Source organism: Petaurus breviceps, unplaced genomic scaffold, assembly GCF_028583685.1.
Source record: "Petaurus breviceps papuanus isolate PSGF00001 unplaced genomic scaffold, PetGlider_PUasm1.0 90895, whole genome shotgun sequence".
Lineage (NCBI taxonomy): Eukaryota > Metazoa > Chordata > Mammalia > Diprotodontia > Petauridae > Petaurus > Petaurus breviceps.
The window spans coordinates 5,002,463-5,019,499 of NW_027187372.1; the positions used below are offsets into that span (position 1 = coordinate 5,002,463).

The 17,037-nt window shown below is 39.0% G+C and overlaps 1 protein-coding gene across 1 annotated transcript in view; it reads right to left on the reverse strand.

The window, feature by feature from the left end:
* The window catches only part of NIBAN1 (niban apoptosis regulator 1), a 213,657-nt gene that overhangs the window by 42,713 nt on the left and 153,907 nt on the right, over positions 1-17,037 (reverse strand). The window contains exon 6 of the mRNA XM_069074417.1: positions 6,508-6,623. Coding sequence (XP_068930518.1) covers positions 6,508-6,623 — 116 coding nt within the window. The remainder of the gene's footprint in view (positions 1-6,507; positions 6,624-17,037) is intronic.

Here is a 17,037-nt window from a genome sequence, read left to right on the forward strand (position 1 = left end):
ATTGGTTAGAACCAACCAATGAGCATTTATTAAGCATTTATGATGTGAAAATTATGGTGCTAAGTGCTGGGGATATAATTACATGAAAAAAGAAAGACAGTCCTTGACCTCAAGGGGCTTGTATTCTAATGAGGAAAGACAACATCAAGAGAAGCCCCCAAAGAGGAAAGGGGCAGGTACAGAGATGGTAGAGAGGTCTGTAAAGTGGTGTTAGGGCTGTATTCCATGTAATATGATATGAAAACTCACCTATCCAAGCAGGGGGACCCAAAGACTGAGAGATAGGAGAGATGAGGAAGATAGCCGGGTGGCATGTGGAGGAAATATCTGGAAGTGTGGAGTTTGAGATGTATACAGGAAACCCAGATTAAAATGTTCAGTAAGAACTTGGTGACATGGGCCGGGGAAGGAGACTAAGCTTGGATATCTAAAACTCTAGGACTTATCAGCATAAAGATGGGAATAAAGCCCAAGCAAGCTAAAGAGGTTGCCAACTGTAAGACTATAAAATGAAAAGAGAAAAATGACTTGGAGTATCCCTATAGTTAGGGGAAAGGGGGAAGTGGACAAACATTAATTGTTGTTTCATTTTTCAGTTGTGTCTGATTCTTTTTGACCCTTTTGGGGGTTTTCTTGACAAAGATATTGATGTGGCTTGCCATTTCCTTCTCCAGTTCATTTTACAGAGGAGAAAACCAAGGCAAACAGGGTGAAGTGACTAGCCCAGGGTCACACAGCTAGTGAGTGTCTGAGGCCAGATTTGAACTCACAAGATGAGTATTCCTGACTCCAGGTCCAGCACTCTATCCATTCAATCATCTGGTCGCCCAAGCATTAATTACCTATTTATGTTATAGATTGCCCTGAGTTATACTATAAAGAACAATGCTTTTTTGTCTCGTTAAAAGTAGAGGATTACAACATGCACCTTTCAAGCATGCCCAGTTTTTTAAAGACAGGATTTCCCTTTGTATAATAACACTGTTATTTTACCTACCACCCTGCTGCCCTTTTCTTTGGAACAAAAGGGCGCCCAGACCAGAGGTGGTGAGTTTTCCCTCTTTGGAAGCCTTTAAGTGGAGACTGGATGGACAGCCACTTATTTAATGTGTCCCAGTGGGAATTATTTTAGTATATGGGTGGGACTAGATGGTGGCTGAGGACTCTCCCAACTCCCAAATGTTATAAGATATTCACCTATGCTTTCCAACACCTCTGAGACCTTGTAGCTCAATTACCTTATCTCTAAAATGAATGGGTTGGACTAGACCTTCTCTGTAGTCCTTTCTAGGTCTGAGTCTAGCTCACATTTATATCACACTTTAAGGTTTACAAAGTGCTTTGTATATATTATCTCATTCAATCCTCACACTAACTCTGTGGGGTAGTAGGGCAGGCATTAATATCTCCATTTTTAAGACAAGCAAGCTGAGGTTCACAGAGATTACACGTTCTTTTCAAGCTCACACAGCTAGGCATTGTCTAAGGGGAGATTAGAACCTAGGTTTGTCCTCACCCTCATCCAGATATCTATCCAATACACTGCATTTCCCGTGATGCTATGATGCTAATATTTTGACTCCTTTCTTATCCCCTGGTCAGCTACTTTGAAGAGAGGGTAATATTATTACTGACCAAATGTACTGTTACACAAAGACAAATATATATTTATATAAACGATAAATCAATCAATCAGGGTTTTCAGAAATAACTTACTATTTCCACAATAACAAATTTTACAGGCAAGTTAATCTAAGTTATTTGCTTAGCCTGGGTATGGGACCAAAATAACCACAGTCAGTGTACAGAACCAACTGTGGGGGCACACCATGCTTTCAGAGTGAGTCATTACTTGAAAGATAATCTTGCAAATTGTCTGGAAGTCTTCTGATTACAGGTTGTGTAGGTTAGTACGTTATGAGTAAGTTCTTGGCTGGCATGAAGAAAATATGAAAATAACTGCAATGCTTTAAATAAAAAAAAACTCTATAGAACAGAGGGAGTCTTTGTCTGTGCCATCTTCTTAAGTCAGTTGATAAATTTTATCCTCTTTAGCTGATGTGTGTTTTTTTAATCTCTCATTCTGTGACATCCTTCTTTTCAGTGCCGGAATCTGTTCTGTTCTTTGCCACTCTAGGGGCTTTGTTGAATGTCAAAGGCTTGCCAACTATATTATTATATTATCAATATTATATTATCAATAACTGTTAAGTTGTTCAGTTATATCCAACTCTTTACCCTATGGACCATGCTTGTCCATGACATTTTCTTGGCAAAGATACTGGAGTGGTTTGCCATTTCCTTCTCCAGTGGATTAAGGCAAACAGAAGTTAAGCAATTTCCCTACGCTCACACTGCTAGTAAGTGTCTGAGGCCTAATTTGAACTCAGGTCTTCCTGACTCCAGGCCTAGTGCTTTATCCACTGAGGTGGTCTAGCTAACTAATGCCTGGCACATAGTAGGTACTTAATAAATGCAAAGTCAAAATATCTTGGCTTCTATTGGTAAGTCAGATTCTCACAAGTTACATTTAAAAATACATTTTAGTTTATAGATGCCTGTACTTTAAAAATACACACTATTACTTCCTAGTGACTTTCTTCCCTTCTCCAAATAGAACCCTTCCTTGTAGTAGAAAAGTTCAGCTACATAAAACAAATCAACATATTGCTCAGGTCAGACAATGTATGCCTCACTACACACACTTAGCTCACCACCTCTCTACTGAAAGGCTAGAGCGTGCTTTGCTATTAATCCTTTAAAATCCTAATAGGTGATTGCTTTGAGTTCTGAAACCTTTCAGATTTCCTTTGCATTTTGGGGGTCATTATGTAAATTATTTTCCTGGTTCTGCCTATTTCTCATTGCCTCATTTCATGTGTCTTCTCAAATTTTTTAAATGAATTTTTCATGTTCATCATTTCTTACAACATGATAGTTCTCCATTATATTCATAAACTTCAATTATTTCAACCATTCCCTAATTAATGGGTACCCACTTATTTCCAGTTTTCTCTTAATATACAAAGTACCCCTAAAAATATTTTTGCATCTAAGGGTCAAGCTCCAATGTCTTTGGTTTCCTTGGGTAGAACCATCTCACCATCTTTACAGAAAGCAGTATGAAACTATACCGAAAATCCAGCGACCACCCCTAGTTCAAGTTCTGGTTCTGGTCAGAACTCAGTCCATTGCTACTGCTATTAACTAACCATGTGACCCATTTAACCCCTTTCTTCCCTGGTAAAATGAGGATGATCTCAAAGGTTGCTTCCAGTTCTAAAATTATTAAAGTCTATGATTCCACTAAAAATACTTAAGTTATGAGGGAGTAAAGATTCAATGATTAGGACATCCTCTGGTACCATGGAGGAGAGCCAAAGGAAAGACAAGCTAAGACAGCACTAACACCCACCTAGAATTGAACAAAAAATAATAATGATCAATGCATTCCAATGGGATTTTGGGCCTCATAAATAGAGAGTAAATACTCTAGGAACTGCTGCCAGGCCTCCCTGGAGTTTAGGTTACTTCACGACTCCAACATACATCGATTTCTCCTCTACTTAATTCCTTTTGATTCATGGTAATGTCTTTATTACAAATTTACAACCCTATTCTAACTGCCTGCATCATTTCATAGAACACTTTGTCACAGCAGTATCCAATGCTGATGTTTATAAGCATTGCTCAGCATTTGTTGTTTCCTGTATATATTTCCCTTGCCTCTCACCTCCTTAGGGACAGGGTCTTTTACTCTCTTTTTTTGGCATTCCAGAGCCCTGTCAAGAACAGCTCCCTCCCTTTCACTCACTTAGATCAGAAACTTGGAATCATTATTAACTCTTTCCTCTCTTCCTCCATCCCCACTTCCAAATGGTTAAATTTTGTTGTTTCTACTTCTCCAACCTCTCTTCCATTTATCCCCTTCTCTCTATGGAAGCAGTCATGTGGTATCATGGCTAAAGAGGAAGAGCTGGGGGTCTTAACTCCTGGAGTTCAAATCCTGTGTGTGACACCTACTAGTTGTGTTACCATGGGCAAGTAAATTAACCTTTCTCAGCCTCGATTTCTTCATCTGTAAAATGAAGATAACCCTACCTGCCAGAGTTGTTGCAAGAGATAATATATGTTTAGCAATTTGTAAACTATAAAGTGCTGTGGAAATGGAAGCTATTTTCTACATATTCCAGCTAAGTGGTACAATGGATAAAACTCTGGACCTGGAGTCAGGAAGACCTGAGTTCAAATCCTGCCTCAGATACCTGCTAGCTGTGTGACCCTGAGAAAAATCACCACAAGCTTCAATTGAGTAAACACTCAATTGTAAATTGAAGATAAGAACAACACCTAGCTCACAAAGTTGTCATGAAGATTAAACGAGATAACATTTGTAAAGCACTTAGTACAGTGCCTAGTACACAGGAAGTGCTATCTATATAAATGCTTATTCCCTTCCCTTCCCTCTAATTTATACCCTAATTCAGCTCCTTATCCCTCTCATTTAAACTAATACAATAGTGTTCTCTTTGGTCTCTAATCTCTTCTCCACACAGCTGCCAAATATATACTCCTAAAACATAGATGTAACTATGTTGTCTCTTCCTACTTAAAAACACTCAATAGCTCCCTATTACTTCAAGAATAAAATATAAAATCTTTAGCCTGCGTTTATACACTTCCACAATTTAGCTCCCACTTACCTTTCTGATCTTATTTAACGTTACTCCTCTTCACCTACTTTTTGTGACCCCATGGACCATAGCATACGAGGCCCTTCTACATTCCACTATCTCTCAAAGTCTGTCCAAGTTCACATTCTTTTTTTTTTTTTTGCCATGGCATTGACTATCCATTTCATCCTTTGCCATTCCCTTTTCCTTTTGCCTTCAATATTTCCCAACATTAGAGTCTTTTCCAGTGAGTCCCATCTCCTCATTATGTGTCCAAAGTACTTAAGCTTCAACTTCAGCATTTACTCTTCCCATGAATAGCCTTAAAATTTTTAAAGTATTAAAATGCTTTAAGTATTAACTGATCATGCCCTCATTTTTACAGATCATGAAACTGAGGCTCATAAAGGTTAAGAGACTTGCCCACAGTAAGCTGTCAGTTCTCCTTTGATCTAAAAATTACCTTGTGTTACTTTGTATCTAATTCTTCCTTAAATCTATATGTGGGTGGATCCCACTAGTAGAATATCAGCTTTTTGAAGGTGGGAAATGTTTTGTTTTTGTCTTTGTAACCTCAGTGCTTTGCATAAAGCAAGTACTTAATAAATTGCTATTCTTGACACAGACTATACCCATAGTCAGTGATCAAAAGTAGAGTGAAAAGAACTCTGGGTTTGCTGTCAGAAGACTTGACTTAGAATCTTGGCTACACCACTACACCAAACTTCATGACCTTGGGGATATCAGTGAATCTCTCTGGACCTTAATTTCCTCTGCTATAAAATGAAAATGTTAGACAGATAACCTTTAATGTTTCTTCTAGCTCTAAATCTAATGATCACACAATGTGATAAGCTTTTATTTTTTGTCTCATAAATACTTGATTTCTTTCTCTTCTTAGAATTTCTAATGAAAGCACTGGGGACACCTCAAGTCCAGAAAATAAGATTTTGTCTAAGCTCAGCTCTCTGTCTCAAGTTGGGAAATAAATAGGCTTGGACTCCATGGAAAGGAAGATTTTGAGTCATATGGTAAAACAATAAAGAACAGCCCTGTCTCCTTGAGAAAATGTTTTGAGCTTTAGAAGTTTAATGACCATAGAGGGGCCAAGAGCCATCTGGCATCTTCTTAGTATTGGCTCCCAACTCCCAATAAGAGGTCTCCCAGACCCCAAGACTCTTTGGGGATGTGGGGGAAGAAAGAATTATATATTTGGAATCTGGATGCTTATATCTAAATGCATATTTTTAAAATCCTGTCCAACATCTCCTCTTTGTTTAATCACACATACAACTGACCACACTGTGAGAGCTATAGTCATCATGTTAAGGACAGTTTGGGCAAGATCCATGCAATAAGATGCCTGGAATAGTACCTAATACAATGGTGAGCTTACACTGCATATTAATCAGTGTGGACTAAATGAGCAAAAAGGAAATTACAATGAGTAATCAGAGTAAATCACCAAACAGAGAGAAATATGTAGAAACTTTGTTGAGGCCTTATTTAAAAATAAAACCTAGTCCTATTTTGTAAATGCAAATGTCATCTTCTAAATCTCTCATTCACTTTACTGGATTATTATTGGATTATCCTTTGTGAAGAAAAAAAGGTGTAAGCAAGGTTCCTTCTGTGCCTATGATGAAGTTCCATTGACTAATATATATGTATATGTACACAGGTGGTGCTTAACTATTCTTGTTGGTATTAAACAACTTTAGGTGAGGAGCAAAATTTCCTCTAGAATCCCTTACATTGCAACTGAGACTATTGCCTTAAATTACCATCACCATCAGAAATAAGACAATTCCAGAAAGGCTCAGCCTAATGTTACCTGGACTTCATTCCCAGTGATCATATCCCATGATCCATAGTGGCCTTTCTCCTGCCGGAAGAATTGTACCGCTTCTAAAAAGGCTTGGGCTTCAAATGTTTTCTGCTTCAAGTAATCTACAAAGAAATAAGATCAGAGTAATTAGCAAGAAAAATGTTTGACATTTTCCCTTGATTCTTTAATATGCTTTAACTGAGGTGAAATGGTCCAAGAAACTTTGTAGTCAATGGACTGCAAAGGTTTGGTTCTGCCATTTCAATCAATTAACAGGCACTTATTAAGTATTTGCTATGTACATTGTGCTGGGGAAAGGATGTAGCAAAGACAAACGTCAAACATATGTTCTACTGGGGGATACATCTACATAGCCAAGGGTAGTAAATTAGAAATAAGATTATTTAGAGAAGAGGGCAGTAGCAGTTGGTGGGATAGGAAAGCCTTTATGTAGAGAGTGGAGTTTGAGCTGAACATTGAAGGAAACCAGGTATTCTAGGAGGCAGAAGGTAGGAGGGAGTACATTCTAGACTCAAGAAAAAGTAAGGGGATGGGAAAGAGAACACCATGTAAGAAGAATGGGTTGACTGAAACATATAATGTGTGAAGGGGAGTAATGTGTCATAAGGCTGAGAAGGTAGGTTGGTGCCAGTTTGTGAAGGGTTTTATCAAGCAGAGGAGTTTACATATGCTGCTAGACAAGTTCACATTGTCTCCTAGAAGGAGCCCCTAGAGTTTTTTAAGTACTTGTTGTGTGATCTAGGGCAAATCATTTGACCTTTCTGGGTCTCATTTTCTTATCTGTCAAATAAGGGGACAGATGAGATGATTGCTGAGTAGTCTTCTGGTTCTAGATCTATGATCCCATGGTCCAAAGTTATTACAAAGGAGCAGGACTGGAGGGACCAGGACAAGATCAGAAATCTGCTCTGATGTCAGTGTGCCTGGGTCCAAATCCCACCTCTGCCATTTTCTATGGGTGTGACTGTGGGCTAATCATTTAATTTCCCTTAACCTCAGTTTTTTCATCTATAAAATGAAGGTGTTGGATTACAGTAAGTGGCTTTGGAGGTCTGTTTTAGCTTGAGATTTATGATCCTATGATATAAAATCTTATGGTCTATAAATCTGTGGGTTCATGCATAGGTTCCCAAAGTGGGTAATGCTGCCCCCTGGTAGGTGCTGGAATGATCCAGTTTTCTTATTTGCAGATGGGGGCATTGAATAAAAAAAGTGGGACAGTGGAAGCATAAAGAAGAGAAGAGAATTTTGAAGAACCATTTGGACATGTTTCATTTGTTGTGTTACAGAGTGAAAGTTGTAGTGATAACATTATTTTCCAGATATAACTTATCAGTGGTCAAGTCCACTGACAGGTCTTAGCAAGCAAGTGTTGGCAGACAAGCATGTTGTGCATTGTCAGGAAGTCTAGCCTGCATTGGCAGGAATGTGTAATTACTTGTTTACAATACAATACTATATGGTTACATGACAAAATATTGCATCATAAAAATTTCAATGCAAAAAAAGCCACAAATTTATAATAAATTATTAAATTTAAGATGCATCATTTTAAATATATATATATATATTATGTTTTTTGAAATCATGCACATTTCACAAACACCATTAAAGGGTTAAAGAAAGTATATTTCCAGGGGAACTCTAAGTAATTTTTTTTTGAAAAGGGGATAGTAGGCCAAATAAGTTTGGGAACCTCTGTTATAGCTTCACAACTCATTAATTATAGAATTCAGAGCTGAAAACAGAGGAAGAGTCTGAAGCCTATCAAAGTGAAGTGATTGACCCAAGGTCACACATTTAGCCAGTGACAGAGAGGTGGGGAGAGAAATATCTTGATTCCCAGTCAGTATTCCTTCCACTATGCTGGTCTTAACAAAAAGCTAATTAACTATAAGGAAAGAGACTAGACTTGGGATTTTTCCAGTACAGGGAACTTTTTGATAAAGAAATTTTCTCTACCCATGTAGGTTAGCACCTTCTCTGAAACTTGTAGTCTTCAGAGTGTTTCCCAGAGCCCCAGGAAGTTAAATGATTTGCCCAGGATCACACAGCTAGTATGTGTGAAAGGTGGAACTTGAACCAGGGGTATACTAATAGATGTTTAACAACTGGCTCTACCCTCCAGAATAAATGTATGCGTGACATATTTTTACATTTAATCTGAATCATTAACAAGCTTTCTAACACTTTCTTAAGTCTAGACAATCAACAAAACAATAAATCAAGCCCTGATTTGCACTTTGCTGTTTGCCAAAGTGTGATTGCTCATGCTGAAAACATGTCAACTCTAGTAAGCTAATTCAACTTGGCTCTAGCACATATCTGACTTGAACCCAGGTCTTTCTGGTTCAGAGGCTGGCCCTCTAGCCACTATACTGTACTCTCTGATGGAAGACAAAAAGATTCAGAGTTGGTACCGGGGCCAAGCTCAGGTGAAATTGTTAAATAGTCAGTTAATTTGGGGCATGCACAAGGAGTCTCCTTCCTCTTGCCATTTTCCCCTGCTCCAGATTTCTTATGTTGCTCACTGCAGGATGAGAAATGTCTCATGCTCCAAAATTATCCCCTCCTTTTCTCTCTTTTTACAGACATTGCAGATGGACATGAATGTGGGTCTGGAATTGAATAAAGGATGGAAATTGGGCTAGATTGCATTTGGAAAAGTATACTGCACTTTTAATCATCTCCAGCTGCTCCCTGCAGGAAAAAACCCATCTTTTAACACCAATATTCTGCCAATGATGTTATATGGCTGCAAATCATGGGACAATGTGATCTCAGAAAAATCCCAACTGTGGGCCATGGAAAGAGTCATGGTGAATGTAAGTAGATGATAGTATGAATAAGAGAAGAAATATCATCAAGGGCATGGATAACTAAAAAGGGAGGTTAGTTGACCACCCTAGTACAACCCAGATAACTTTCACATATTTTAGAAATGAAGTGTTTTGGGCAAATGGGGGATTTGTGTAAGTTGGAAAAGAATGACAAAGGGGAAGGCATGGATGAGTTGCAATTTTATTGGGGAAGAGAATTAAATTATAGATCCATTAAAGTATCCTGCTCCAGCAGGACTTTTATTTCCTTGTACAGTGAACTTAACTGGTTATCAGGTGGGTCATGTAATGGAAAGAGTTCTGAATTTAGAATTAGAAGATCTGGGTACCAGCTGTGTGACCTTGAGCAAGTCACTGAACCTCTCTGAGACTCAGCTTCCTCATCTCTAAAATGTTTCTTTTAAGGTTGTGACAGGTCAATTTTAGGTAGTCACATGAACCAAAGTCTTTGTATGATGGAAGATGTGGCAAACTTTAGAAGTGTAAAGACCCACAGTAAAAAAGACCAGGAATTTCAATAGCTTCTGCTTCAAAAAATGGAGACCAACCATAAATTATCAGTTTGGTATACTGGGAAAAAGCACTGGTATTGAATCAGAGGACTTGGATTGAGATGATCAATTCTGCACTTACTTTCTTCTCATTTGCCTTGTAATTTGGTTTATGACATCTTCACTCAACCAAAACTGCTTTCTTCAAAGTTACCAATGATCTCTTAATTTCTAAATCTAGTGCTTTTTCTTAGTCCTCACCTTTTTCCAATTTTCTGTAGCATCTGACACTGTTGTAATGGTCATAGTAATTTGAATATCTTCCCTGCCCCTAATAGGGTGAATGTAACCACATGACAGCTATGGTGAGAGGAGTTTTCTGAAGAGTGGAGCAGAGCCCACAGGAAGCTGGGAGCCAGAGCAGTTAGATGGTGGGAGAGAGAGGACACACCCAGGGAAACAGCTAGGCTTGTGAATGTTGGTTTGTGGGAAGGCTAAAGGATGATGTGACTCTCTGCTGCTTTGTGGTGTATTGACTTCTATGTTGCTATGATGGATTCGGTTTCCTGGTGATGGAATTTGGTTTTCTGATATCTGAATGTTTTCATTCTGTCTTCTATATGGAGAGTCTATTATATTTTGCAACTGAAAACTATGACAGCATATTTACAGTCGCCATCAGCGCTGTGACTATTGTGTTGGCACTACAACTGTTGATAACACTAGCCTTCTGAACACTTTCTCCTCTCTACATTTTTTTTGAAACTACTCTCTCTTGATTCTCCTCCCAATCTCATCTCTCTTTCTCTGTCTCCTTTTGTGGATCCCCATCTATGTCCATCCCCCTAAATGTGGCTGTACCCAAAGGCTCTGTCATGGACTTCCTTCTTTTCTCTCTCCATACTATCTTTCTTAGTGATCTTACTAAGTCTCATGGGTTAGATGACTGATCTTATCATTCATTCTTTCAGTCTACACAGATGATTCCGAGATCCATATATGTACTTCTCTATTGAACTTCAGGCCTACCTTCCTAATAACCTATTGGACACTTTCAATTGTTTGTCCCAGGGGCATCTCAAACTCAACACGTCCAAAGTAAAACTTGTATTTTCCCTAAAACACTCTTTTTCTAAACTTCCTAATTTCTCTTGAGGACACCATCATCCTTCCAATTAACCAGATTCACGACCTCAACTCCTCAACACCCTTCACTCCCCACTCCCTATTTCCAATAACTTTCCAAGTCTTGTTGATCCTACCTCCACAACAACTTTTGTATCTGGCAGTTAGCTGATGCAGACTGATGAATAGAGACATGGGTCTGGAGTCAGGAAGACCTGAGTTCAAGTCCAGCTTTAGACATTTACTAGCCATGTGAACCTGGACAAGTCACTTAACCTTTATCTGCCTCTGTTTCCTCAACTGTGAAATAAGGATAATAATGGAATCTACCCTGCAAGGTTGTCATGAAAATCAAATGAGATATTTTAGTTCTCAGTACTAGAAATATGCCTGGCACATAGGAAATGCTTTTTAAAAATGTTTTTTCTCTTCCCCTTCTCTCCCTTCCTATTCTTGTGGCCTCCACCAGACTTCAGGTGTCTATCACCTCTGTAAGCAGAACTATTGCAATAGCCTAATGGTTCTCCCTCCTTCAAGTCTCTCTTCCATCTCCAATCTATCTCCACATGGCTACCAAAATGATATTCCTTAGACAATATCTGACTTGATCAACAAACTCCAGTGACTTTCTACCATCCCTGCAAACTCCTCTGTTTGGCACTTAAAGCCCTTAGCAATCTGTCTTCCACATACCTTTTCAGGTTTATTACACATTACTCCCCAGTATGAATTCTATGGTCAAGCCAGAGCGGCATCTGGGTGTTCTTCAAATACAGCACTGCATCTACCATCTCTTTGCCTTTGCACAGGCTGTTCCCCATGTCTAGAATGCAGTCTGTGCCCACCTCTACCTCTTGGAATCCCTAGCTTACTCGAAAGCTCAGCTCAAGTACCACTTTCTCTATAGGTGATCCTCCTCTCTCATTCCCCCTACTTTCAAGTGCCTCTCCTAACTGCCTAATATTTACTTTGTATATGTAAGGTATATTTATGGACGCAGTTTTGTTGTTTAAAGGGACAGGAAAAGAACATTTCAGATAAAAATCAACTTTTGAAGAAACACAGCATCTCAGGTAAAATGCTTGAAAAAAACAACTTGTTCTGAGGACCATATAGAGAACTGTTCCTCAGATGAACGTACTGAAGGCAGAGCAATCAGTGGGGTAATGATGCCTACAGGGAATTGTGGTTCATTAGCCTATATATGCATGATTGTTTTTAGAGATTTGTACTTTATGGTAGACAAGATTTTTTTGGGGGGAGGGGATTTGTAGTTTGTAACAGACAAAATAGTAAATTAAACTAAATAACTGCTTGGGTAGTAAAGGGAGATCATTTTAAAAACCACTGCATTCATACCTGACATAAAAGTAGATTTCTTGAGGTTTGCATGATACATTTGAGTCATTGACCACCAGGAAGGTCAGAGTTGAAGCATTGGAAGATATAACACATTTGCAGGAGAAGAAGCTGTAAGAAGAGATAGAAGAAGCGAAAGAGTGTGCTGAGTTCGAGTCTCGAAAGCTGGGGACAGAATTACAAGAAAAACTGCACACAAGAGACAGAATACAGAGCTTGACAGCAACTGAGCTGATAGAAAGGTTTTGCATACAGCTGCTCTGCTGGGAGTCCACTGATTGGAAAAGAGTTATTGCTGTAACTGGCTGGAGAAAGACTAAGGTAAGAGAGCTATCCAGTTGCTGATTAGAAGAGAGCTGAGCCATGAGGATGTGCACAATATTTATTGTTTTCTAGTGCCAACGACAGCCTGAGAAAGGGGAAAACGTTCATGGGTGCCTGCTTGCTCTCCATTGCTCTCTCTGGTTTGAAAGGGGGAAAGAGAATTTGCATTTGCTTTGCTATGAAAAAAGGTTTGACTGAGCCTAATGGACAAAGCAGATTGTTACTGTTGTTGTTCAGTTGTTTTCGGTCATGTTCAACTCTTAGTGAGACCATTTAGAGTTTTCTTGGCAAAGACACTGAAGGGGTTTGCCATTTCCTTTTCCAGATTATTTTACAGAGGAGGAAACTGAGACAAAGTGAAGTGACTTGCCCAGGGTCATGCAACTCTTAAGTATCTGAGACCAGATTTGAACTCAGGAAGATGAGTCTTCCTGACCCCAGGCCTTGCACTCTGTCTGTGCCACCTAGCTGCCATATATATCCAGAGGCAGGACTTAACCTCAGGTCTCCCTGGCTGCTTCAAGGTTTCTTTTCTAATCACTAAGCTGCCTTTCTCTAGGATTCATGGATGTAAAAATAAGAATTCTAGATGAAACTTTTTGACTCTTGTACTACTACATCAAAATATTACTGTGTTGTCCTTAATAAGGAAAGAGAAGAGAACCCTAAAACATAAAATCTATATATTGGAAAGGTGACACTGAACAAGCCAGTCCACCCTTCAGTTGCAACTCTCACCAGCCATATGTTGCATAGCAAGCACTGACTGGCATAGAGAGAGAGCTCATGCCTCACTGTGTGCTTCCATCTTTGATGAGATCATAGATACTGTCCAACAAAACAAAAATGAAACCCACCCCAAACCATGGAATCCTGGAAAAAGTCTTGAAATTAAAAGAGCTATATAACAAAAGCGGACACTTTTTTTTCATACTCCCATGGTGTAAACAACAAGTAAATTTCTTTTTTCTTTTTCTTCCTTCCATCTGTCTTTCCTTTCTTCCCTCCATCCTTCCTTCCTTCCTTTCTTTTTTTTTAAGCAATTGGGGTTAAGTAACTTGCTCAAGGTTACATGGCCAGTTACTTCTGGGTGTGGTGCTGAGTAGATTTGATCCCCAGGTCATCCCAACATTGAAGCCCGTGCTCTTACTTGCTGAGCCACCTGGCTGCCCCTCTTCCTTTCTTTCTTAAAAAAAAATGGAAGTTCATGACTAATTGATGCTTAATATCAACATAGGGATTTGATCAAAAGTACATTTCAAGCCACAAGAATGACTCTTTGTAAAAACCTAGTCTTCAAAATTACTGCTTTTTATCCCTTATTATTTTCTCAATATAACAACCGAATCAGAGGTCTCTGTGTATAAAACTGACAATACTTCCTCAAGGGGGCTGCAGTAGGGAGCACAGCATGTTGAGAGGGGTTCCACCAGCTGGAATGGAAACTAATGACTACATGGGGATTGGGGGATTGACTCATGATCTCTTATTTTTAACAGCTGTTCTCAGTTCCAACCAAAGGCTAGAGAGATGGAAGAAAACATTGGTACTGTACTTGGATGCAGTAAGTGTGGTCAGTTACTGGATTTGGAGAATATAGTTTTAAATTCCTCTAGCCCATGAAGGGAGCATAACTTTATTTATCCCTTCCATTCAACCTCAAAAATTAAGGGAGGTGACTGAAATCCTGTCCTGGTCATTTGTGGCCATAACGAAGCATGCAATAACATTCTTATTGAGGTGGTCATTTAAAAAAACATATCTTTTCATATTTAACTGAATAGTTGGGGGGGGGGGGGAATGTGGAAGAAGAATAAAAGAGAGGGAAAGGAAGAGTGATCAAAAGAAGGCTAGAGAAGTAGTAATAATGGTCCAGGGAGGGAAAGACTAAACACTCTCAGAGACTGAAAGTATTAGTAACCAAACTTACCATGACAGAAAATTATAGGAATTCATCACTGGCAGCAAAGCCTAATAAAATTCAGTTTACTCTTGGTGACCTGACTGACTCTTTACTATCAGAACTAATTCAAACTCTATCTCACCTATTCCATCCACAACATGGAAAATTAGTTCCAAAATGAATTCATCATAAAGTGTTCTCTTTATTTTTTAAAAATATAGGCTCTTAAATAAGGAAAGAGCACAGGTATTCTTCATGAAAAGATAAAAATCACCACCTTTATTCTCTCCCCCTCCCTCAGTTGTTTGCTAAAGATCACTGAACTTTTTCAGAAGGTACAGGTGTCTCTGAGAAAAATGGATATCAAATAATGAGGGTGACAAGCTAATTAACTTCCTGCTCTAGTTCTTTAGCTAAATCCCATGGAAAATAGGGAGCTGACATGTTAATCATCTTTACTCTTACCCATAAGCAAACTAAGAATCCAATTCATCTCAGTCCCAGCAACTTCAATAGTAGCTACCTTGAAAGGTTCACTTTAGACTGCAAGGTCCTTGAGTTAAAAATTGTGTATATAGCTTCCTTTGAAAGGAAGGGAATTGCTTTCTTCACCCATAAAACTGAACACCTCTTAATATCATTGCTCCACATTAGAATTTTCTGGGGGAAACAGTAGGGATAGGGAAGCAGAATCAAGCCAAGCATCTTGGTGGCATAGTGAGAGCTGACCCTGGAGTCAGAAGAAGATTTAAGGGCAGCTAGGTGGTGCAGTGAATAGAGCACCAGCCCTGGAGTCAGGAGGACCTGTGTTCAAATCCAGCCTCAGACACAACACTTACTAGCCGGGTGACCTTGGGCAAGTCACTTAACCCCAATTGCCCTGCCCTCCCCCCTCCAAAAAGCAAAAAAAAATTATATAATGAAGAAAACAAGTTCAAATCTAATTTCACTTTCTAGCTATGTAACCCTGGGCAAGTCACTTAACCTCTGTCTCAGTTTCCTCAACTATAAAATGGAAATAACAACAGCAGGTACCTCCCAGGATTGTTGTGAGGATCAAATAAGACAATATTTGTAAAGTGCTTAGCACAGTGCCTGGCACAGAATAGGAATTATATAAATGTTTATTCCTTTCCCTTCCCCCTCCCAGACCACTAAGCCACAAATCTAAGTGTTATATTATATCCTACTCAATGTGGTACAGTGAACATATCTCCCAGATTTTCCCAGTTTTAAATATCCTGTCCTTTTTCCTCCACAAGCTATCAAAATGCTCTGCAAATTCTAAATTTTTTGGCAAAAAAAAAATAACTGAATGAGTAAGTAAGCATAACAGTAAATCCATAAGCATTACAATAAGAAACATACATGTCATAAAATATTTGCAGTCATAAAAATGGAGCTGGTAATTTTGGTTTCTGGTTGGATAATCCTGCCTAAGTTTTATCTACTAACAGGAAGAATAGAGCCAACCAGTGTTGGTGATTGGAGGTAATTAATAGGAATAGGGAAAAAGAACACTCCTGAGGAAAGGGGGAATGTTCAAGTTCACCAAAAAAAAAAAATCATATGAGGTTAAACCAGGTCCACAAGATAACCAAACCCAGTGACTAAGAGACTGGAAAGGACTTCAGAGCAAGAAGACAAAGCCAGGGACATTCACAGAGAGTTAGGAAGACTATACAATGAAGGAGGAGGTTATAGCAGGTACCACTGAGGTTATATATAGTTTGTTTGATATAACTTTGCTAATCAAGACAGACTCTTTTGGGGAGGCTAGGTGGTGCAGTGAGTAAAGCACCTTCCTCTGAGTCAAAAGGACCCGAGTTCGGTTCTGGCCTCAGACACTTAACACCACCCCCCACACACAGACACACAAACTAGCTATATAACCTTGGGCAAGTTATTTAACCCCAACTGCACTCCAAAAAAAAGGCAAAAAAAAAAAAAGACAGATTCTTTTATAGAAGTATCAAGCTAACTCCACACCACTGTTGCCCCTACTGCATTGTCACTGTATTGGATGATTTGCCCAGGAAATTGTGATAGGAAAGCAAAGTTTTCTGCCACATGAGGTGATGAAGGTCAGCATTTCTAGAGATGATTGTACTTTGTCACTTTGTCTGTAATCTGAAGCTTTTTGAAGCATGTTCTATGTGTCCTGATTTAGAATCTGGAAAATAAGGTCATTGCTGTAAGTATCCACCAAAAACTGATTGAGAAATATTCTCTCAGAAAGATGGTCCCTGAATTTTTTCTGCCAATGACTTCTTTTGATATCAGATTGAAATTCTGAAAGTTCCCCCAGTAGCTCTGAGTGCTTCACTTTTGCTAAAACCTCTAGATACGCTCTTATTTTCCAACTTTCATAGGAGGCAGTATGGTATATGGGAATGGGTTTGAAGTCAAAAGATGGAGGACTGGGTCAGGGCTTTTCTTTTAGTATGTGACCTTGGTCTTATGCCTTAGTCTA